Source organism: Neofelis nebulosa, chromosome 10 (assembly GCF_028018385.1).
Source record: "Neofelis nebulosa isolate mNeoNeb1 chromosome 10, mNeoNeb1.pri, whole genome shotgun sequence".
Lineage (NCBI taxonomy): Eukaryota > Metazoa > Chordata > Mammalia > Carnivora > Felidae > Neofelis > Neofelis nebulosa.
The window spans coordinates 101,053,583-101,079,456 of NC_080791.1; the positions used below are offsets into that span (position 1 = coordinate 101,053,583).

General features: G+C 37.5%; 3 protein-coding genes across 3 annotated transcripts; all 3 read left to right on the forward strand.

Moving 5' to 3' along the window:
• Nucleotides 1-2,444: 2,444 nt before the first annotated feature.
• On the forward strand, nt 2,445-3,386 carry LOC131487849 (olfactory receptor 5D18). The gene has a single exon (XM_058688995.1). The coding sequence runs from the start codon at nt 2,445-2,447 to the stop codon at nt 3,384-3,386; it is 942 nt and encodes a 313-aa protein (XP_058544978.1).
• Nucleotides 3,387-8,165: 4,779 nt separating this feature from the next.
• On the forward strand, nt 8,166-9,116 carry LOC131486658 (olfactory receptor 5L1-like). Its single transcript, XM_058686552.1, has one exon. It carries the CDS (start codon nt 8,166-8,168, stop codon nt 9,114-9,116), a length of 951 nt encoding a protein of 316 aa, XP_058542535.1.
• Nucleotides 9,117-20,859: 11,743 nt separating this feature from the next.
• Nucleotides 20,860-21,813, forward strand: LOC131488812 (olfactory receptor 5I1-like). Its single transcript, XM_058690653.1, has one exon. The coding sequence runs from the start codon at nt 20,881-20,883 to the stop codon at nt 21,811-21,813; it is 933 nt and encodes a 310-aa protein (XP_058546636.1). The 5' UTR covers nt 20,860-20,880.
• The last annotated feature ends 4,061 nt before the right edge of the window (nt 21,814-25,874 follow it).

Sequence of the window (25,874 nt, forward strand, 5' to 3'; positions counted from 1 at the left end):
AGGAGGGATCTTCACCCTTCTCCAACAGGGTCAGAGTGGATGGCAGGGAGGAAGACAGTTATGCCTGCTATATGGTAGCCACTCAATATTTGATAAGGATGGTTTTTATAATTCCATAACTTTTATAATGGTTGTAGGTATGTATGGGACTAATCAGGGGTTGGAGAACTGATTTTAAAATAGAAAATTTTGGGGGCACCTGGATGGCTCAGGTGGCTAAGTGTCTGACTCTTGGTTTAGGCTCAGGTCATGATCTCATGGTTCATGAGTTCAAGCCCCACACTGGGCTCTGTGCTGACAGTGTGGAGCCTGCTTGGTATTCTCTCTCTCTCCCTGTCTCTCTGCCCCTTCTACACTCTCTCTCTCCTTTTCTTCTAGACTAAATTAATAAACTGAAAAATATATTTATATAATTTTTTGTATAAAATTCTCCTAATGCTGCTCCAGGCTTTCAAGCATTACATCAGAGAAAAATGATTAATTTTAATTGTTTATTTCATGACCTCAAGGGAATGGGGCAAGACATAATCTCTAGGGCTCATGTCCCAAAGGTTGTACTATAGATATAAGAGTATACCATCAGTCCCAAACAAGAGTGGCCTTACTTTTGCCATCAGCAAGTTTGTTTTCAGATTCTAGAGACCGATTGATATTAATTTCAATGTAGGGTATCTGGGAAGCAGCACGGTAGGGAAACTTACCCTTAGATCTAGACAGTTCTTGAGAATTATTTAGTCACTACAAAAGTAACATATCTGAACACGCAAGGAAGAGAAAGTGCATTTATGCTACACGGTTTTGTCTTAGAGGGCCTGGCTCAGATGAACAAGGGGTGCCCTGGGTGGGAGGATAGAAGAGGTCTGAGAACTTTGGGAATGTGCATTGTTCTGTTTCTGTAAGTTATGGGAGAAATAGTCAAGGTAAGATAGAGAAGATTTAAGTAAAATGAAACTAGCAGAGATTGAATAGACTCTCTAGTGAAAAAAATTAAAAGGGGCCAGCTTTAATTAAGACGATAAAGCAGAAAAAAATTAGAGAAAAATTAGAACAAAATAGGGAAAACAAAGGTAAGATTTCAGCTGTTATATTTCTTGGACTCAATGGTAGAGAAAGATTTTACCAACAATTTAATAATAGTATTTGGGATGCAAGAATCATCATGTTGAATATCACATTCATTTAAAATGAAACCTGAAAAGCCTTAGTCAATTAAATATTATATTAAGCAAGAAGTGTGATAATGAGAACGTCTAGCTTCATGATGGATGTCTTTTGAGGTTGTCTTTAATACTCAGATGTATGACTGACTATAGGGACAGAGAGGTCCATTAAGCTCTCAGTCTTGAATATGATCTGATATCTTTATTGATGGGCCATCTGAAACTATTTCTTGGGTTGTGGGACCAGAGATAGCCTTAACAGAGAGATGGTTAACAGTTTCCTGGTATCTAGACCTAGAACATGGGTCAGAGTCTGGTGTGTAGGAATGGACACATGGCTGGGGCTCCAATCAGGGCACTAGTCACAGATACATAGATTAGTCCCTACTTGCATATCGTTGGGAAAGTCAAGGTTTCTTTTATCACCCCTAGAATAAGGAAGTGGACATGATTATCTTTATCACCTATTCTAATTACTTATCAAGCGATGAGGAAAGATTGACAATTAAGAGCCCATTTGTTGAGAAGAATATCCTGAAAAACAAGTTAAGGTTTATTTGATATCAGATTTACTGTGTCAGAAAGAAAAAGATTAAAGTACTTTGTGAAATGTAACATAAAGGGTTATGGGTGTTTTTTCTTAATGTCATAGTGTAAACATATGTTGTAGACATTAATTTGTTTGGAAATTCCTCATTTTTGTACTGATTATAAGGCTGGCATAATCAGTCATTATATTATCCTAGGTGTATCTTTTATGAACTTCTAATGTTCAAGGGAAACTGAAAACTTTATGGAAAGTTTGATTTAAAATAACCATAAATCCCTTTATCTCATATACTACTTATAAATATTAAAATTTACAGTTGAGAACTTAAACAATCTTTAAAGGTTTTATCTATCAACTTATTTATTTATTTATTTGTTTGTTTGTTTGTTTATTTATTTACATAATCTCTACACCCAATGTGGGTCTTGAACTTAAAATGCCGAGATCAAGAGTCGCATGCTCTAGTCAGCCAGGCACCCCAAAGACTTAAAATTTTTTAATTCAATAATTATATTGTTTTTTAACTTAAAGACCATTTAAAAACTGTTTTGCATATTTTCAAATATTAGATAGTTAGCATATCTTGCTAACAAACACATAAAGAAATTATGAAAAGACATTTTGCTTCATCTTCCAGTGGTGTAGGGGGCAGTTAGGCAAGCTTCTTAGATGTTCACTCTCTTTAATATTTTTATTTTCAGGACCAGTTCAGATTCTGACAAACAGAAACCATCATGTTACTGTCAGAGAGAAATAAAACTGGGGCTGTGTTCACTCTCTTGGGCTTCTCAGATTACCCAGAACTGCAAGTCCCTCTCTTCTTGATTTTTTTGGCCATCTACAGTGTCACTGTTGTAGGAAATATTGGGATGATAGTTATAATCAAGATTAACTCCAAACTGCACACCCCCATGTACTTTTTCCTCAGCCACCTCTCATTTGTGGATTTCTGCTATTCCTCCATCATTGTTCCCAAGACCCTGGCAAACCTAGTTGTAGAAGACAGGACCATTTCACTTTCAGGATGTGTAGTACAATTCTTTTTCTTTTGTACCTTTGTGGTAGCTGAATCCTTTTTATTAGCTGTGATGGCCTATGACCGCTTTGTGGCCATCTGCAACCCTCTGCTCTACACAGCGGCCATGTCCCAGAAACTCTGTGCCATGCTGGTGGTCGGATCATACGTATGGGGAGTAGCATGTTCCCTGATACTCACATGTTCTGCTGTCAGATTATCTTTCCAGGGTTTCAACACAATCAATCACTTCTTCTGTGAGTTCTCTGCATTGCTGTCCCTGTCTTGCTCTGATATTTACATCAATCAGTTGCTGCTTTTCATTTTTGCCACCTTTAATGAGATCAGTACACTGCTCATCATTCTCATGTCTTATGTGTTTATCATTGTCACCATCCTCAAGATGCGTTCAGCCAGTGGTCGTCGCAAAGCCTTCTCCACCTGTGCCTCCCACCTGACAGCCATCACCATCTTCCATGGAACCATCCTCTTCCTCTACTGTGTTCCTAACTCCAAAAACTCCAGGCATACAGTCAAAGTGGCATCTGTGTTTTACACAGTGGTGATTCCTATGCTGAATCCCTTGATCTACAGTCTGAGAAATAAGGACGTCAAGGATACAGTCGGCAAGATAATGGATACTAAAATCTTTTTTTCTTAAGCATATTATTTGACTAGAGTTTGGCCCTGAAATATAAATCGTGTACCCATAAAGGTTGATTATAAAGATACATTTAAAAATAATGAAGAGTCGATGTACAATGAAAAGAATGCAGATTTTTATTCAAAGAGACCTTGATGCTCTCTCTTGCTTACTGGAAAAAAAAGTCAGCAATCCCCCTCATCTTTGGTTTTTAATCCACAAAAATGAGGTAACATAAATTAGCTCCTAATCTGATTGTGAGGTCTAAAAGGTAATATAAATATTATGTGGATACTTTGTATAATATCAATAAACATTAATTTCATTTCCCTTTCTTGTAACATACCTGGAGTAGACTAGGCTCTCAATAAACATATGAATTTATCTCCTAAAAGTAAAAGTAGCAGTTAAAATAGGACATAGCATTCCTCTCTGCGCAATGTAAAACCCAGTGTTAACAGTAGGGCAGTGAAGAAAGTGGCCTTTGTATAAAGTGGGAATGAAAAGTACCACCAAGTGTTTAAATGAAAGAAAAGTTCAAGTCCCTTGGGGACTCTGAATAACCCCTCCAAAAACTAGGTGTTGTTTGAACTTGGCTTTGGATAACAAGATGAACAGAGTTTCAGGACACAACATATGAGTTTTATCCAGAAGAACAAAGCATTGCAAAATCAGGGAGGTCAGAATGCAATACTGAGCTACTTATCAAACAAACATTTTATTGAATGATTACTATATAACATGTTTGTGTGTGTTGCAGTGTGTGTGTGTGTGTGTGTGCGCGTGTGTGTGCGTGTGTGTGTTGCATTGTGTGTATAGGTTGCTGGGCATGAGAGGCAAGCTGATAAGACATGGTCTATATCCTGAATGTGTTTTCAAAGGGGCTCCATTGTGCAGTTTGATAAGCTATCATAGGCTCCACCAAAGGCTTAAAGATGTTAGATTGGATTTCACAAACTCTCTTTATTTATTTATTTTTTTAGAGGAAAGAGAGAGTGAAGGGCAGAGGGAGAAAGAGAGCAAGAGAGAGAGAGAATCTTAAGCAGGTTCTATGCTTAGCACAGAGCCTGATGTAGGGCCAAGTCCCACAGTCTTGGAATCATGACCTTAGTCAAAATCAAGAGTTGGATGCTCAACTGACAATCCACCCAGGAGCCCCTGGATTTCAGAATATCTTATATGCAAAAAATAAGCATAATGAGTTCCTACCCATCCTATGTTTCATACTATTATTCTGCCTATGAAGATGTCAAAAACATTATCAAAACTTTATTAATTATTTTCCTAAACATGAGTATAATCTTTGAATCCTTCTCAACTAAACTTCTACCTTAAAAAAAAAGTTCTCAAAACTAATTGTTTATATACTTTAGTCAAAATACAATAAAAATAAAGATACTAATTAGCATCAGGGCCTACTTAATCTGGCAAATTTAAAATACCAGATTTCTATAATATTAATAACACAGTTTACTTAAATACCTTGCACGTGCTTCTCTTTCTCTCTATTCAATATAGATAGTAAAAATTGCAAACAAATTATTACTATATTGAAAAACATAAATTTCCTGGTATTCTGGTAAGGGAGAACAATTTTATATGGGCTCGATAAAGTTACTTGAAATGTGCATATTATTTTGAACTAATGATCATTATTAAAATGTTCTATTTATATACGTCATAAAATAAGGAATCACTTAAATAACCATTTTACATGGAAAGATACAATCTAAGAAACAGTGTTTTAGAAATGGATGTCTGAGGAGGGAATGCATTTCTCTTCTATTGACTTCGGTTTCTCTGCATATCCACAAATTTATCTTTTACTTTCCTTTGGTCCTTTTTTTTTTCAAGACACTCAATACATTTTAGTGAGCCTTTTAGTTTACAACATGAGGTAAAAGGATACTCAGTCTCTTTAGCCAATATTTTACACAGCTGTAGGAAAATATTTCAAACTTTAGGGAATTATAATGGATTACATATATTACAGGTTGGGGAGCAGGTAAACAATCTCTGTGTTCTTGAATTTTCCAGTTCAGTCTTCCCTTCCAATAGTATCCAGCTCTAATTAGTTACATGTTTCTTCAAGGCCATGTTTTATTGCTGCTGATGTCTTCATACCTGAAACTTTGCTATTTCAGTCAATATCCGCGAATTCCACTTCAAAAATGCATTTTGCTTTGGGTGGAATTTTGGCACCTTTCTTTCCATAAGCCCATTCTGGATCAATCTCTAATTAAGCCTTTTCTCCTTTACTCACTTACACACTTATACAACAAATTAACTCATTATTCATAAATGAATACAATTTTCCTACACTTATACAATCCTAATTTTCCTCAAAATTTGGGAAATTATTTATGTGACTCTTACATTGAATCAAAGATGAGTAATCCCTCTTTAGAGAGGCTCTCATTTTACTTGTGTCTTGCTTGGACAAAGGATGATCATTTGGGGGTAAAACTAACACCAACCATTTAGCTTTTACTCTGAGGAAACCAAAGCCCGTAACACGTAAGTGACCCGACCAAGGTTGTAAAAGCAATTGTTGACAGAAATGAAAGCAATTGGTTAAGACTCCAGACATATCTTCTACTAAACTCTAGCAGACAATCTTGTGTTTTCTTTCATTTCAAGTTGCCACATTTCAAATTCATTATGACAGATTCTATTGCTTCTATATAGAACATGACATATTAGCCTCCAAATTTTTTGGTTGTGTGCATCTCAGTTCTGGAAAGAATTTAAGTCTGCATACAAAATATTTCATCATAAATTTAAATAGCACAAAAAGTGTGATTTCTGTTGTGTAGCATAATTCATTTAAATTACATAAATAAGAACATCTGAAAGCAGATTTGTGTCACTCTTCTTCCTCAACTCATGTTCAATGTTACCCCAATCCACTGAATATTATCATTTTATAAATGACATTCGTACTTTTAATCTCTTGGATTAATATTGCTCTTGGCAATATTGAAAGTTCTTTTTCATAGATTAAGTTAACCTTGTAATAATACAATAGTAATTGCATCACTAATCAAAAACATAATTGCATTTGCAAATTTTGATAAAATACAATTACCCAAAATTGAAAAAAAATGTGTTAGCAAATATTTATTTTCATGAGAAATATCATGAGTATATATTTGGATTTTTTATTTCAGTTAATTAAGTGTATCCATGGAAAGATATCACTTAATGCTAGAAAGCAAGAGGGTTAAGCATCATCTCTATTTCTACTTCTTAAAAAGAAAATACTGAGACTTTTTGGTTATGTTAAGAGTAAATGAGACTAGAAACTGTGTCAGAAATTGTGCTGTATTAGTAAGGTCACTCAAATCTTTCAACTCACCCAAGTTATGTGCCAGTTCCTCACAATGATTTTTTATCAGAAATTTTAAAAATAACGCATCAAACAAAATTTATACTGAGTTTCTCCGATTTTGTTGAAGGGCAAAATTTTGGAAATTAATTCTCTCAACAGGGTTTGTTTACCCAGTCTGGTAGATTGCAAACATAGCCAAAATTCTCCAGTCCTCTGGTGTCTATGCCACCGTGCAGATCTTCTGATTACATGGTGGAGTCAGTTTCCCCACTCCTGGAGGGTAGTCTGCTTTTCTGAGTAGCTTTGGCTAACGGAGAGTAGTTGCAATGACGTTGTTCAAGTTTTAAGCCTCTGAGAGGCAACATGGCTTTTTCATAACCTTGGGGATTTTCACAATCTCTCAGGAAAGTTGCCGTGTTAACAGGCACAGCCTGTCACCCTTACCTCCAGCATATGATCTGGCATGTAGCCAAGTGCCCTACATGGGTGTGAAGTCCTCTTAGATCACCTAAACTGCCAAGCTCATATCATATACATAAGCAGACCAAGCCGAGATCAATCATGTCATGATCAGATCTGCAGTACTATCTTACAGACTTATGCAACGGTGACCTATTCAATTAACAGTTGTTGTTTTCAACTAATATGTTTGGAAGTGGTTTCTCATACAAATGTTGGAATCACTCACTTTCTCTTTTGTATGTTTGTTTATTTGTTTATATTGAGAGACACAGAGGGAGCACGAGCAGGGTAGGGGCAGAGAGAGGGAGAGAGAGACTCACAGGCAGGCTCTCTGCTCAGAGCAGTGCAAGATGCGGGGCTCAATCTCACAATGGTAAGATAATGACCTGAGACAAAATTGAGTCAAACGCTTACACTGAACAACAAAATTAAGAAAATCACTGTGTTAATTTACAGAAAAAAAGATGCGAGCATGGAGTATAAAAGCTAAACATCTAAACATATGGGTAAAAAATCAACACTTGTGGGTTAACAACTTTCAACAGACATGCTTCTCAACATTTCAGTGGAAAACAGGGAAGGGCATGGTGTATTTTAAAACATTATTTCTGAGATCTCACTAGATTCAGTACTCATTAAACACTCTTCCAGGAAAAGGGGAGTTGAGTTTCATAACACAATGTGGCTATTATGTTTGAGGTCTTTCTAATGATTCAGTGTCAAGCTGTAAATTATGTAGGACTCGCTTAAGGAATCATACGCTGTGATGGATGTGGATGTTTCTGTGTGATCTGTGAATCAACGTGTGACCTTACGCATCTTTCCACAATGCCTGCACTTTTCCTAAACTTCACAAAAGCCATGTCCTAATTCTTTGCGGAAAAAATAACTATCTTATGCATTTTCATGTCTTTCTTTTTAAGAGACAGCCAAAAAATGAATCTGGGATCACACAATGGAGGATAACTATGAATATTTTTCTCCAACCTCAATCAAATGGGAACATGGGCATGGAAAACTGCTCCGGTGTGACCGAGTTCATTCTCCTCGGATTCTCAGAAGCCCCTGAGTTGAGAGTCGCCCTCTTCTCTGTGTTCCTTCTCATCTATGGAGTCACAGTGCTGGGCAACCTGGGCGTGATGGCAGTGATTCAGGTCAGCTGTCACCTTCACACTCCCATGTACTTTTTCCTCAGCCACTTGTCCTTTGTGGACTTTTGCTACTCCACTGTCATCGTGCCAAATGTGTTGTCCAGTATCTTAAAAGAGGACAAAGCCATCTCCTTCCTGGGATGCATGGTGCAATTCTACTTCTTTTGTGCCTATGCAATCACTGAGGTCTTCCTTTTAGCTGTGATGGCCTATGACCGCTTCGTGGCCATCTGCAACCCACTGTTGTACACGGTCACCATGTCCCGGAATCTCTGTGTGGAGCTGGTGTCTTGTTGCTACCTGCGTGGGATGGTGTGTTCTCTGATCCACTTGTGTTTAGCTCTGGAGATCCCATCCTACAGATCAAATGTGATTGACCACTTCTTTTGCGATCTGCCCCCTCTCTTATCCCTTGCTTGCTCTGATGTCACCATGAATGAACTGCTGCTGTACATCGTGGCCACCTTCAATGAGATCACCACCATCGTGATCATCCTCACCTCCTACTTGCTAATCCTCATCACCATCCTGAGGCTGCACTCTGCCGAGGGAAGGCGCAAAGCCTTTTCCACCTGTGCCTCCCACCTCACAGCCATCCTTGTCTTCCACGGAACAATCCTTTTCACTTACTGCCGGCCCAGTTCTGAGAACAGTATGGATACTGACAAGGTGGCCACGGTGTTCTACACTGTAGTGATTCCCATGCTCAACCCCCTCATCTATAGCCTGCGGAACAAGGATGTGAAGGAAGCACTCAAGAAAGTGTTGGGATCTAGATTACCTTTTGAAAAACTATTTTCTTAACTAGACATCAGATATTTAATGAGGGGCTGGTTTTGGGTGGATGTGAACGAAAAGTAAAGTAGGTAAAAATTTTATGAGTTGGGGGACTATGCATGCTTTTTTGTTTTCCACTTGCTTGTCTTATTAAGCCATATATTATCTGTTTTATGGATGATTCAAATGCACCTAGTAATGTTGCTGCTCTCCCCAATCTCTAATTGCTTTTAGTGGGTTTGGGAGGCCTTGTTAGACTCTGTTTCTTGGCTTGAGAACAAATCAATATATTTCTAACAAAGTGCACATAGAAAGACAAGTCTTTTCATCATCGTTAAAGCATGCAACCTTTTTCATTAGACTTTCATTTTTCTAGGGAATGCACACACATCTGTCTCATAACCTATGTATTTTAGTGAACATTTGGAGTAAATTTCTGTGTAATATTTTTAGTCATTTTTTAAATTATTTTTTCCATTGCCATATTATACTTTCAGAAGTTTTAAAGTTTCTTTTAAGGGTATTAAGAAGCACAAAGTTCCAGTCATAAAATTTAAGTCATGGGATGAAAAGTACAGCATAGGAAATACAGTCAATAATTTGTAATAATGTTGTGTGGTAACAGATGATAACCAAACCTACCATGGTGAGTCTTGTGTAATTTATAGAATTGTTGAATCACTGTGTTGTACCCCTGAAAATAATATAACGTTGTATGTCAAGTATACTTCGATAAAATAATAAGTTAAAAAAAACTGTCTCTTCTACAAAATAGAGACAATACTATAATTTTCTAATAAAATTTCCATGAAAATTAAATTATGTCTCTTAAATTCTTAGCATTATATATGATATATTATAAATGATTAATAAATTATTTGTTGATATTACTATGTTTATTTTTAGTTTTACCTTTTATTCTCCATTCTATATTTTAATCCTTGATTAGATAAGTAGATTATGTATCTGATGCCTTACTTTTCTTAAGTTTCTGTGTTCTTACTAATGTTTTCTTTTGCCTGATATTATTTTAGGCATTTAGCTTTTTTTTCAAATCTATTATATCCTAAACCTATTGATTGCATTGGTTTCCCATGGCTTCTGGGGAAAAAAAAGAAAGAGGACTATAAATTTGGTGGCTTCAAACAATAGACTTTATCGTCTTATAGGTTGTGAGGGCAGAAATTTGACATCACTGTTACTGGGCCAAAATCAAAGTGCCAAGAAAGCCATATACCTTTAGGAGCTTCTTGAGGACAATGCTTTCCTCAACTCTTGCAGTTTCTGGTGGCCGCAAGCATTCTTTGACTTGGGGTTGTATTACTTCAACCTTCAAGGCTGGGATCTTCAATTATCTTTGCTCTCCATCTTTATTACTCGTGTGTGTGTGTGTGTGTGTGTGTGTGTGTGTGTATGAAAGAGACTGACTCTCTGAGGTCACCTGTGAAGGCATTTACCGCCCACTCAGGTAACCAGGGATAATCTCCTCATCTCAAAATCCTTAGCCTAATCACATCTGCAAATGACCTTCTCCCAAACAAGGTGGCATTTGCAGGTCCCAGGGATTAGAGCTTGACATATTAAAAAAACGTCCATTTTCAAATTTAAGACATCCACCTTTTAAAGGCCAAAGTATAATGTACTTTTCCTGTGTTCCTACAGTGTTAACACTCCCCTTGTTTTCTTACTTTCTTAAGATTTCATTTTATATTTGTTATTGACTATATTTTTATTGGACTTGCTGATTTAAACATAATATAGGTCTTTGTTGCTTAAGTGAAATAGGATGGAGCCAGTTTCAGATCCTGAAGAGTGATTTTGAGGAAGATGCTTAATCTTGCTTAACCTTGAGTCTCTCAAATATAAACTGAAGACAAGTTGCCTGACTCAGAGTTATCACTGAACTTAAACATAATAACAAAACTGCAAAGACCTGGCTCATAAAATGCACTCCTGATGTTTCTTAAAAAGATATCCTTGAGGGTAAGAGTTACTTAGAAATATTCCAGTATTCCTGGCAAAGACAGCTACTCATTATTTCTTTTTAATTGATGAATAAATAATGACCAAGAATGGAGTTATATATTGTGCATATGATAAAAATATGGCTCTATATTGCTTTTTAAATGTTGTAAATGGAGTGAGATTTCCCACCTCACCCATGAGACTTGGGTTTTAAGATAAAGGTAAGAGAAAAACATCTTTCACCTTTGGTCTTCCAACCAGAACAGGGTTTCTCCACGTTGGCACTATTGGCCTTTCTCTCTAGGTAATTCTGTGCTATAGGGGTCTGGTCTGTATATTATGGGATGTTTTGCAGCATCCCTGACCTCTACTCATTGGCTACCTTTACCACCCTTCCCTACCTTTGTGATAGGCAAAAAGTCTCCCGACATTTTCCAATTTCACCTAGAGAGACAGCCACTTGAGCCAGGAGTCATGGGACTAGCAAGCTTCAGTATGTAAGAGCTCCAGTCTCTTCAGAGGGACCCTCGATATTGAGCTTTTGTGTGTTTAAAAAGCCTTTTTGGTTAGCCAGAAGCTCACATTTTACCCAGTTACTACTCTGATCTCTCTTCAGAATCTGCAATGTTCCTTTCAGAGACCTTGGGTTTTAGGGTCTCAGAGACACAGAATAGCTTTAATCTGGGCTTGAATAGTTACTGGTCTCCATATCCTACTAAGACACAGGCTCAATTTTCATATGGAGAGGCTGATTGTTTCGTTTTATGAAAGAAAGAAAGAAACAAACAAAGAAACAAAGAAATAAAGAAAGTCTCATTTACATTCAGCTTCACAAAAAAATTTAAATATCAGGTTTCTTTTTCCCTCCCAAGGTTACTTCATAGATAACATCCACAATTGTCTGGGAATAATTGAGAAACACTGAGTGTTCCTCAAATATCTGAAAAGCAACTACACAAAAGTTTCTTTTCCATTTCTTTAAGTGGTTTTGTTTTATTTATATAATCTGATCGCTCTCTTACTTGCAAACTATAGGAGTTGATATGCAATTCTCATTCTCTTATTATTTGCATCTCAATTTTCCGGTGGGGACCCAAACTCTCCTATTCTTAGTTGGCCTCTGTCTTTGCAAGGTTGATTTGCAACTCTCTTGGGAGCTTTTCAGGTATAATTTGAGGCCAGCGCCATTATTTGGAGGGCAGGGAGAGACCAGAAGGAAAAGGCAGGTCACTCCAGGTTGATAGGTACCAGTTTTAATAAGCAAAGGGAATTTATATATGAAGCTTGTCTTGGGCAGTAGCAAGACAAAATGGATCCCCGCACCCACCCACCAAATCTTAAAAGTTTATAAAAAGATCCTAACTGGGTTTAGTCACATATACCATGCAGGTGTTCTTAACAACACATCACTAACTCAAGGCTAGGTCCTTGGAGCAGCCTCTGGGAGTGGGAAAAGCAGGCAAGACATACATTTCAAGGACAAGGGAGGGCATGAGCAGCCTCTGAGTATCTGAATCTAACTCATCAGTCACTCAGCAGTCATGTTTTTTGTTGTTGTTTTTAATTAACTAACTAACTAATTAATTAATTAATTGAAATTAATTAATTAAAATTAATTAACTAATTAATATCCAAGTTTGTTAGTATATAATGCAATAATGATTTCAGGAGTAGATTCCAGTGATTCATTCCCTATGTATAACACCCAGTGCTCATCCCAAGTGTCTTCCTTAATGCCCTTTGCCCATTCAGCCCATTCCCCCACCCACAACTCCTCCAGCAACCCTCAGTTTGTTCTCTGTATTTAAAAGTCTCTTATGTTCTGTTCCCTCCTTGTTTTTATATTATTTATGCTTCCCTTCCTTTATGTTCATCTGTAATGTATCTTAAATTCCATGTATGAGTGAAGTCATATGATATTTGTCTTTCTCTGACTAATTTCCCTTAACATAATACCCTCTAGTTCCATCCACTCAGTTGCAAATGGCAAGATTTCATTCATTCATTCCCGAGTAATACTCCATTGTATATATATACCACATCTTTATCCATTCATCCATCGATGGGCATTTGGGCTCTTTCCATACTTTGGCTATTGTCGATAGCACTGCTATAAACTTTGGGACTCATGTGCCCCTTTGAAACAGCACACCTGTATCCATTGGATAAATACCTAGTAGTGCAATTGCTGGGTCATAGGGTAGTTCTATTTTTAACTTTTTGAGGAAACTCCATACTGTTTTACCAAGTGGCTGTACCAGTTTGCATTCCCAACAGCAGTGCAAAAAAAGTCCCCTTTCTCCGAGTCCTTGCCAACATCTGTTGTTGCCTGAGTTGTTAATTTTAGCCATTCTGACTGGCGTGAGGTGGTATCTCATTGTGGTTTTAATTGTGGTATTTCCCTAATGATGAGTGATGTTGAGCATTTTTTCATGTGTCTGTTAGCCATCGGGATGTCTTCTTTGGAGAAGTGTCTGTTCATATCGTTTGCCCATTTCTTCACTGATTATTTGTTTTGTAAGTGTTAAGTTTGATAAGTGTATTGGATATTTCATTTGTGAATATCTTCTCCCATTTCATAGGTTGCCTTTTACTTTTGCTGATTGTTTCCTTTGCTGTGCAGAAGCTTTCACATCTTTTTGATGATGTTCCCCAGCATTCAGCCAATGGGATTTGAGGAAGTGTTAGTGGCCAGTAATCAAGAGATGCAGTGACTGGTTTCTGAGTGGATTGATTCGAGTGAGTGGTTAGTGAGCTAATAACTTAACTGAGGTTCTGTTAGAAATGGAGCTTCTTTTTGTTGATATAAATCTTCTGGGCATATAGAAGTTCAAAGCTGCTTATAGTTCTCTTTGCCAAAATACCAAGATGTATATATACAGATCTAGCCTTATCTTTCTTCATGAGGCAACACATTCTTTCTAAATCCAATTTTCAGGTCTACAATTATGCCGCACACTTTCCAAACTTTGTGTAATTGTTTATGTTGTTTCTTTTATCATCTCTTATTCACTATTCTGTAATTGACAGAATTCTTAAATGTGCAGTTCAAGTTATCTTTCTTCTTTCTGTTTTGTACCCAAAACACTGTCTGGTACACATATTTACAGAGTAGATATATTTATTAAAGAAAGATTCTCTGAGCTATTCTGGCCTTGGATGGCCAGAATCTCACTTGCACATAGATGCACACTTAGCACATATCAGAGTCATTAACTTCAGTCATAATTGGTTTTCCACTGACATTTGACTTTAAGGTCTTCTAATTTTCAACAGCTAGATAGAAATATTCTTGCTTCTTTCCAGTTATTCTTGCTTCACATAGAATAATACTCTGATAGCTGTTTGATAAATTGCTTTGAGCTGATTAAATCAGACGAAAAATAACATATTCTAATTTTATATAATAATCTATCATTTCATTGGGGCGCCTGGGTGGCTCAGTCGGTTGAGCACCTGACTTTGGCTCAGGTTACGATCTCGCAGTCTAAGAGTTTGAGCCCCGCGTCTGGCTCTGTGCTGACAGCTCAGAGCCTGGAGCCTGCTTTGGATTCTGTGTCTCCTTCTCTCTCTGCCCCCAACCCCCCCCCCCCCTCCCCTGGTCATGCTCTGTCTCCCTCTGTCAAAAATAAATAAACATTAAAAAAATTTAAAAAATAATAATCTACCATTTCAAAACTAAAAAATATAGTTTTCTTTGAGACATCTTCAAGTTATAGAAAAACACATTACATCATTTCATTTTGTGTTTTTGAGTTAAACAATTCCTCAGTAGAACTGTTTAATTGCTCACATATCTTTTCCCACTGGGATTTGGATATCAGAGTGTGTGTTCCTGGGATCCTAAATGAGATCTGAAAGCTAATCTCAGAAGACTCAAGGCAAAATATAAAAGGTGTTGCATTATCTTAAGGAAACACTGCCTTCCTAAGGGAGGCCCAGATTTCTTGTATGGACATAAAAGGCCTGCACACATGGATTATGGAAAATCTTGCAATGGATTGCTTTTTTAATATTGTCAAACTGTCAATAACTGTCAAAGCTGATTTTTCCAGTGAAAAATGAAGTGATGCTGATAACAGAGTAGTAAGGTAAATGAAAGAAAGATAGTGATCTGGTAAGTGTTCTTCACATAATCTTGGGACATCAGAGTTGGGCAGGATTTCAAGTGCTTATCTTCATAAAATCGTTTATTTTACACATAGAGAACTGATCTTTTGAGAAGACACATGCCTATAATTTTTTAAATGTTTTATTTATTTTTGAGACAGAAAGACACAGAGTATGAACAGGGAAGGGGCAGAGAGACAGGGAGACACAGAATCCGAAGCAGGCTCCAGACTCTGAACTGTCAGCACAGAGCCTGATGCGGGCCTGAACCCCACGAACTGTGAGAACCTGAGCCAAAGTCGGATGCTGAACTGACTGAGCCACCGAGGTGCCCAGAGAAGACACATGCTTAGAATAACACAGGTTTTATTTCTCAAGGTATTTCCAGCAAAAGCAACATTACCACCACCACCACCAACAAAAAAATCACATTTAATAAATGATATTCTTAAGACAATCTTCAGCATTATTGGACTCTGATTAGAAATCTAACTATAAACACAGCTCTCATTGCTTCTTATTTTTTTTTTTAAGTTGAGCAGACTGAAGTATAAATTGAGGCTAATGCATTTGTAGGTCATACTATTTATTCTATCCTGTAGTCATGTGTTCATACGAACAAATGTCAATACACAGGTGACAGGACTGGGGTAGGATTAGAGGAGTGGCTTTGAGGCAACAGAAAAATGCTTTACAAAGTTAGTGACTAGCGCTCAATATAGAGCTTTGACTGTCAGAATATACTATTTTACTAAACTCTTTTTGAAGCCCCCAATTTCATCCTTACCTACCAATTGCATTGAAGAGCAGATTTTTTGGTTCCTCTTTGGATGCTTCTGACTCTTTTATATCTTCTATTCCTTTCCCCTTCTATTGTTCCATTTGACATTTATATTTCCTTTCCTGAAAGTCTTTTTAATCTGAAAGTATATAACATCCTTGAAAGATCATTGTAAGAAAATATTCTCTATAAAAATTAATTTCTTCATTACCTTTGATTCTGTGATTAGAAATAAAGGATTTGGTAGCAAAAAAGTCCAGCAAAAAGTGGTTCTTCTCCGTGGCTCAGACCCCCAAGCTTATTTTAGCATTGGCCTTAAAGATGAGCCTCTTTTTTTCATGCCTACTTTTTGGTAGTCATTCTTCATAGATACCAAAAGAGGGCATGACATAACAAAGAAGCATTTCATCCACGTTTGCCTTTCTAGCCACTGGCTCTAATTTTATCCCTTTTGCCTTCACAGTGGTGGCCATTGTTCCACTTTTAGGTCAATTGACAATCTTATCTCTCATATTTGTAGACAGGAACAGATGAGCTGTCATTCAATGAGAGTTGATATTTTCTAAGGAGGATGCCATATGTATTTCAGGAAGGGAGAACTCCAAAGAGTTGACTAGTAGCTCAGAGATAGCACTTTCTCCAATTAACACTTTTTTTTTTAAAGCAAAGTGTTTGGAGTGAGATACAGTATATGAGATAAAAATGGGAATATATGTGAACACTGAAGGTATTTCAATGCTGAGCTTGTAGGGGACAAGGAATATTTAAGTGTAGGAAGAAGACTACATAACACAAAATCTATTTTATACAGGTAATTCTTACAGTGGTTTATGAATTCATTTTGTAGCGTGTTTGAAAGTAGAATGGGAATTGATCAGAGAAAATGAGGCCAATTAAGAAGTTCAACTGAGGAAAGTGAGGGATGACATTACATAATGGAGTGTCAATGATGATAAGAAGGAAATGTTTCTGGGGCACCTGGGTAGCTCAGTCGGTTGAGCATCCAAATTTGGCTCAGGTCGTGAGCTCATGGTCCATTCGTTTGAGCCCTGCATCCAGCTCAGTGCTGACAGCTCAGAGCCTGGAACCTTCTTCAGATTCTATGTCTAGTCCTCTCTCTGCCCCTCCGCCACTCGCCCTCTGTCTCTGTCTCTCTCTCAAAAGTAAATAAACATTAAATTGTATTTTTTAAAAAAAGAAGGAAACATTGGATATTTGCCACGTTTTGCAGATTGTATCAATGGTTCTTCTTTGGCTTTGGGTAAGAGGAGGTATCTTACTTGGACTAGCAGTGGAAGTGGCAGATATATATTTAAGACAGGAATCATAGAATAGTCATACGTTGTAAGAAACAATAGTAATTAAATATAGTTTTTGGCATACTGAAATGTACATGTGACTCTTTGTTAGGTCACTCTGAGTCGGACAGATGCCCATGTGAAAGTTATCACTGTCTACTTGGTACTGTAAGGAAAGGCACAGAATTATGTTGGGAGAGTTTACATAGCGAGGAGAGAAGTAGATTGAGAAGGAAGCCCTAGGAAAGTGCCACTGTGCATGAAGGAGGCTGAATAGGGGCAAATTGACATTAGGAATGAAATCAAGAGAGGCGTACAAAAGCCAAGAGAGGAAGGTATTTTAAGATGAAAGGAGAGGTTGGGGCACCTGGGTAGCTCAGCAGGTTGAGTGTCTGCCATTAGGTCAGGTCGTGATATCACAGTTTGTGAGTTTAAGCCCTGCATCAGGCTCTCTGCTGTCAGTGCAGAGCCCACTTCAGATCCTCTGTCCCCCTCGCTCTCTACCCCTCCCCCACTCACACTCTATCAAAAATGAATAAACATGATTTAAAAAAAGAAGAAAGGAGATGTCAAAGCTATTACATGAAATAGAGAAATAAATTTCATTACCTACTGAAAAATCTTTGACTTTGACGAATAGGACGTAGTTTGGAATTGAAACAAAAAGGGTTTTAAGTCACTGGGATAAAAATCCTATGTGAGTAGGCTGAAGTGAGAAAGTAGAAACCAGTGTAGACGCTTATAAGAAAACCTTGAAATAAGATGAAAGAAAATAAATGGAAGTAGATACAGAGTAATGTTTTCAAAGGTGACATTGACTTCAATGTTATGTGCTGCAAGGTTATGAAGGAAAGATTAGTAGTAATGGTATAAGTATCTTAATTGATGCAGACATCAGAACTGGGTGCACAGTTGAAGGGATTAACCTCAGAAAATGTGAGGGCATGATATTCCACGAAAGGAAAAGAAAGGAGAGAGGAAGCCATCGATGAATCCAAATGCTTATATCATGACTTGATGAGAAAGTTGAGCATATACTTCCTTGCTATCGGATCTTTTTCTCTACAAGACAGAAATCATTTTCTGGTAGTGAGAAGAAGAGACCCAAAAAGAGAATGAGACCTAAAAAGAATTATGAAGGTTTGCAATAGAGATTAAATGAAGGAAATAACTATGCTATGAAAAAGTTAAACAACAATTTTATGAATTATATATACATATATGTAAATATAACTTAAAATCGTGACTTTTAGCTTAACACCTTCCAGTTCCATCCACGTTGTTGCAAATGGCAGGATTTCAGTCTTTCTCATTGCCGAGTAGTATTCCATTGTTTATATGTCCCACATCTTCTTCATCCATTCATCAGTTGATGGGTTTTTAGGCTCTTTTCATAATTTGGCTATTGTTCAAAGTGCTGCTATAAACATTAGGGTACATATGCCCCTATGAGTCAGCACTCCTGTAGCCTTTGGATAAATTCCTAGTAGTGCTATTGCTGGGTCATACGGTAGATCTCTTTTCAATTTTTTGAGGAGGCTCCACACTGTTTTCCAGAGTGGCTGCACCAGTTTGCATTCCCACCAATGGTGCAAGAGGGTTCCCGTTTCTCCACATCCTTGCCAAAATCTGTTGTTTCCTGAGATGTTAATTTTATCCACTCTGACTAGTGTGAGGTGGTATCTTAATGTGGTTTTGATTTGTATTTCCCTGATGATGAGTGATGTTGAACATCTTTTCATGTGTCTGTTGGCTATGTGGATGTCTTCTTTGGAAAAGATTATTATTTTTTTTCAGTCAGAGAAAGACAGATATCATATGTTTTCACTCCTATGTGGAATCTGAGAAACTTAACAGAAGACCATGAGGGAAGGGAAGGAGAAAAAATAGTTCCAAACAGAGAGGGACAAAAACCATAAGAGACTCTTAAATACAGAGAACAAACTGAGGGTTTATGGCCAGGGGGATTGAAGGAGTGGGGAAAATGGATGGTGGGCATTGAGGAGGGCACTTGCTGGGATAAGCACTGGGCGTTGTACGTAAGCGATGAATCATGGGAATCTACCCCCGAAACCAAGAACATACTGTATACCCGGTATGTTAGCTAACTTGATGACATATTAACAAATTGTGACTTTTATACAAATATAAAATGAAACTTTCAGTGATTTTACTTCATCATTCATTCCCTCAGCTGTTCTAATTGGTATAAAAGATAATGCAAAGAATTATAGATCAAGAATTCATTATTAAGCAGGGCTTTTAAGGTGAACATGGCTGTTATATATAAAGTGACGAATCACTGAATTCTACTCCTGAACATTTTACCATGTATATTAACTAACTAGACCTTAAATTAAAACTTGAAAAAAATTCACAAATAAATATACACATAGACTAAAAACTGGCTATTTCCATAGAAGAGAGGGAAATCCATTATCTCTACACTCGACAAAATGCACATGTCCGTAGACAAGTATTGTGTTGCTATCAGTTCTCTGCGACTTACAGATTTCTAAACTAGAGTAAGGTCAGTCAAAGGCAAAAAGATAGGAAGGTAAGGAGAGTGATCCTTTTTTCAACATCTTTTACAATTATTCCTGGCAGAGGGCATGGACACATTCCTGGGTATCGTTATCATCTTCCCTGGATTGAATTTAATAAATCTGTAGGCATGAGAATTCCTCTAACTATGTTCTGTAGCTTGAATTCCAGAAAAGGAAAACAGGCATCTGGATCGACTCAGAATTGCCAGGCTGCCAGATTTAGAACCGTGAAGGAACAAGATGGTGAGGATACGGAGACTGTGGAAGGAAATTCACTTAACACTTACAATTTGATTATAAGGCACTATCACTGTCATGTCATAGGGGATGAACGGAAGCTCAGTGGTTAAGTGGCCTGACCAAGGTCTCACAACTTCTGAGAGACAGAGCTGGGATTCAGTCACTTGTATGATTAACGCAGAACCTTTCTTCTTTATATCTTATCAGCAGATGTCGAACAACGCTTTGGAGTTTTTTTGTTCCTCAGAGGGGCAGCCACAGCTCAAGGTAAGGAACAGAAGTTCTGCTAATCTTCTCATAGAGGGCTTCGGCTGGAACGGCAATGCTGTCTGTTGTGAAAATAAAAACACAAACGGGAACAGAGGCTATCCACACAATTTACTGTATACCCACGTGGTTTGGCCACTATTACTTGACATTGGTGGAAGATGAGGGAGTCGAAGAATGTATAGCTCAGCAACTGATTTGATGGCGGTGCCCTTAAATACAGAAAACAATAGCTTTACGTGATAGAAGTGGCAGTGTTGATTTAATTAATAAATTGAAAATCTGCATTTTTGAAATGTATAATACCCTATATCTGTGTGTATAGATATATATATATATATATCTATACACACAGATATATATATATATATATCTGAAATGTATATACCCTACCCTAGCTGTAGATATGCCCATGTGTTATCAAGACATGGATTTAGATAACAGTGGATTTAGAATAATTCTTCTATTTGTTTTGTCTGGTTTTTTTTTGTTATTGTCGTTATTTTTAGTGAATGTTGAAGTTATTAATATTGCCATCATTATTACTTGTGCCACAACTGCAGAGGTCCGGGGCACTGCAGAGGATGGAATTGGAGAACCTCACTCTGAAGACTGAGTTCTTTCTCTTGGGATTTAGTGAGCATCCAGAACTCTGGAGGGTTCTTTTTGCTGTGTTCCTTTTTATCTACTCTGTTACCTTAATGGGGAACCTAGGGATGATGTCATTAATCATGACCAGTTCCCATTTGCACACCCCTATGTACTTTTTCCTCTGCATACTGTCCTTCGTAGATGTATGCTACTCCTCCGTCATTGCCCCCAAATTACTTGCAGACTTGGTTTCCGAGAAAAAGACCATTTCTTACAAGGGCTGTGCTGCACAGTTATATTTTTTCTGTTCTTTGGTTGACACAGAATCTTTCCTCTTGGCTGCCATGGCTTATGACCGGTACATAGCCATCTGCAACCCACTGCTTTATACTGTAATTATGTCCAAGAGGCTTTGCTGCCAGCTTGCGATTGGAGCATTTTGGGGAGGTACCATGAGCTCAATTATTCACACTACAAATACCTTCCATCTGTCTTTCTGCTCCAAAGAAATTAACCATTTCTTCTGCGATATCTCCCCACTCTTCTCTCTGTCCTGCACTGACACTTACATGCATGACATTGTTCTGGTAGTTTTTGCTGGTTTAGTGGAAGCTATCTGTCTTCTAACAGTTCTTCTCTCTTATGTCTGCATCATAGCAGCCATTCTTAAAACAGGCTCTGCTGAAGGAAGAAGAAAAGGGTTCTCCACTTGTGCCTCCCATCTGACTGTGGTCACTATTTACCATGGTACCCTCATTTTTATTTACTTGCGCCCCAGCGCTGGTCATTCGCTGGACATTGACAAAGTGACCTCGGTGTTCTATACATTGATTATACCTATGTTGAATCCCTTAATTTACAGTCTGAGGAACAAAGATGTCAAAAATGCCTTTAGGAAAGTGATCAGCCGAAAATTGCTTTCTTAAGAAAGAATGAAATTGAGCCTGATGACTTTTTCAACAATGTCTGTTCTTTGACCTTTGGTTCTCACTGTTGGGAAAGTCAGTTTGATATGGATGTTTCCCAAATCTGTGGGTAATGAGGCCTCAACGACAAAATAAGGCCAGAGCCTAACATCAGAGCCAGGCCCAGTCACATCACTTGTATTATGTCTATCTCTTTATTATTTTAAAGTTAAAACTTTTAATATGTATTCAAGGAGTAGATTTACCCTTCACATAATATCCTATATTTCAAATTCTTACTCCTTTTCCCTCCAATCCTAAATTTTATAACAATTATTCTCGACATTGGATAAGCCATTAAATGTCGCAACCCTCTTTTTCTGAAAGAAACTAAACCCAATTTACTGAGACTATTTTTCAATTAATTTTTATTCCCATGTAAATGTGTGCATTGCAGCTTAGCTATCTAATTGTATTCACTCTAAAAAAAATCTTCTCCAATTTTAACTCCTATATGATTTTTTCCTGATATCTCCTTCAATTACAGATGATAAGTCACATCATAAACCTCATTAGAATCTTAAGTGTGCTTCCTTTGAGACTCTCAGAATTTTCTATATGACATTGTAGCTGTCTCTGTGTATTTTATCCCTCTACTAGACTTACTCATTTATTATTGTTCCTTATTTGATGCCTTGCCTCTTTATCACAGCATTTTCCCCAATATAGATACTGAGTAAATGTTCATGAAGTCAACATGAGTACATTTGCTATTGGTTGTTTTTTATTTAGATTATACACCTATGGATAGGCAGAAACTATTTCTCTTGCAGTATTTTTTTTTTCCTTCTCCAGAGGGCTACTATAAACACACATGACTGTTTCAAGATATTGTTAAGCATGGTGGCTTATTAAAAAACAATTTGCAAATATCCACAAAGTTAACGTCTGGCTCATAAACTATTTCCTCGAGAATGTATGGTCTGAAATCTCTTGACTGGTAAGCAGAGAGCTGAAGTTCCTGAAGGAGGCTATTCTCTGAGAGCCAGAGATGGGATCAGAGGCCAAAAAATGGTGAGATCTTAGTTAGGTGGGCTGCTGGGACTTGGCTTTTAGACAAGGTGTGGCAGAAAGTTGAAAATAGGGTTAAACCCAAGGTGAGGTTGAACAGTGGGAGAGAGGGTCAATTAGACAGGAAAGCCTTCTGACAGTGAAAATGCAGTCTGGGTTACAAGCAAGGATCACAGTTACATTTACTACAGTGGAAAGGATCTTTGCAAGAGGGTTTTTGTCCATACGGCTCAGTGGTGAGGCCTGCGAAGGCCTCCCACTAATGGTGAGGAAGGGCTCTGGGCAATGTGGGCTGTCAGTAGGGAAGAATGGACTGGAAGCTTGATCACAATGAGAAACAAACACTTCATCCTAAATACTGAGCAGACAATGTTCACCACAGTGTACAGGTTCATCACAGGAAATGCATATTGGTTCTTTTGTCATTAAGTGTATGTTGCCTCATAAACTGTCCTCCCCCCCCGCACAGAGGGTAGGGAGAGACTGAAGAAAAAGGCAGACCACTCCAGACTGCTAGCTGGAATGTTTAATGAACTGACTTACAAGGCTTGTCTTGGGCAGCCCCAAGAGGAGTAGATTGCCACTCCTGTGCTCCAGGATCTTAAAAGTTTATACAGGAGCCTTAACTAGGCTCAGTCATGTAAACCATCTGGGGGCCCTCAACACCACATTGATCTTTAAGTCTATGTCCTTGGAAGAGTTCAAACTGTGGGAATAGTGGGCAGAATGTATATTCCAAGGACAAGGGAAAGGCAAAGAGCCTCTGATTCAGACCGCAGGTCAACCAGCGATCACATTCTCTCCACCACCTCCTCCAACAATGTCCCATTTCATCCTTGGCCCTTGGGATGGAGCCACGCAGAGTAACACAAAATGGGGTATCCTGGGACCAATTACCTAAACTCGTTTCTTGGCAATGTGGGGTTTGAGACTTGGATCAGAAATATAGTTTCAGGCATCTGGCCTGGACATGGGAATAGTGTGGCCAACCTGGGTAGTCATGAAGAAATCTTTGCTCAGGAGTGAAGGCGACATTAGGAAAAATAAGCCCCAAAGCGGCTGGATAGACAGTTCCAAATAGGACCTGCAGCTGTGATGTGCAGCTGGAACCTGAATGACCGGGTGAGCAGGCCCTAAAGGGAATAAAGATGGATCCTGCGGACACCATTTCATGATAGGATGCCATGAATGATCCCATCTTCTCTTTGGGCACCAGGTTTTAGTTCCTGCGAGGGAGCTGGTTGACTCTGAATGGTCTTAGAAACTCCCTATCGTCCTCAGATAAATAGATATATACCTGGTTATAAAAATATCTATGTCTATATATATATTTATTTACATGTACGTGGCTTTAATATTTACATGCACGTGGCTTTAATATTTATATGGCTTATATGTTATATAAACATAAATATGTTTATATGTTTTATATGTATATTTGTATATATGTATGTAAATATGTTTATATGTTTTATATGTATATTTATATGTATATGTTTATATGTTTTATGTTTATATGTTATATATGTATGGGTATACACATATATGTATATATATATATACACATATATAACATATAAATATTAAAGCCACATACATGTAAATATTAAAACCACATCAGGGAGATGAAGAACCTGAGTAACAAACTAATAATCTGTGGTCACACAGCTGACAAGTAAATGACAGTATATAGATGTGAACCAGGTCTGTCTCACTCTGAATTCCAGTTCTTATCTTAACACCTGTCTCCTCTTTACCGTTTTTTAAAAAAGTGAAAATAAAACACAAACAAAAACAAAATCCTCATTTCCTGTCCATGTGTAAAGGCTATTAAATTAAAGTCATCTTTAAATGAAACCATAAAGAAGAACAAAGAAATATCTTATTCTGACGCACATATGTGAAAGCTGGCCAGGAGATCTAATTTCATGTGACATGAATAAGTTTAATTTTTATAGATAGGAATATATTTAATATGTTTTTCACTAAAGTACATTGTGATGGGAAGGAATTTGGACAATGATGAAGAGGTACTGATATATGACATATTCTAAACAACAAATAAATTATTTGAGATTGCAAAGTGAAATGGTCAATAGATAATGAAATACTTTGATTTGTCTTAAAAGTCCATCCAGTCAGGAATGCAAAACTAATAACCTGCTAATAATTTCACCTTTTCAATGTGTTATATATTTTTTTGATTTTTTAATGTTTTATTTATTTTTGAGAGAAAGACAGAGAATGAGTGGGGAAGAGGCAGAGAGAGAGGGAGACACAGAATCAGAAACAGGTTCCAGGCTCTCAGCTGTCAGCACAGAGCCCACAGGGGCCCGAACTCCCGAACCCTGAGATCATGACCTGAGCGGAAGTTGGACGCCCAACCAACTGAGCCACCCTGGTGCCTCTAAATGTGTTATTTAATGCTTATGATATTTTGAGATACACTCAGCCCATTTTATATACTAAAGGAATGAATATATATAAAACAGGAAGAAGATTTAAATGAAAAAGCCTGTAAAACCATGGCCCTCTCCTCCCGGAACCAGAAAAAGGTGCCTCTGTAATTCCTTCTTGACAATAACCTAAAATAAAATGAATCTTGAGCAACACTCCTTACGTTTTTCATAAGTGGATTAAGTCTTAATTGACGGCAGTGTAAACAACACATGCAATTAATTAGGTTTTTGGCAAAGGACATAAGATTACCTGACATCCAGCTACCAGCAATGACCATTATTAAAACTGTGTTTATTTGTTTCACAGATAAACAGACAGCCAAAATCGTCAATTATTACAAATAGAATTCTATGTAAATTTTACTGCGCCCTTTGTTTTGTTTTTTTTTTCATTGAACACATGATTAGGTCATTAAATCTTACTTTCAGCTTAAACTGTATCAATTAGGCATTTTAGTTTTTTTTTAAATTTATTATAATAATGCTATGAACTCATTAAGAAAGACGGAGTCCTCTTTCCAGTGGCCTTTGGACAAGGTATAGGTCCTTGTC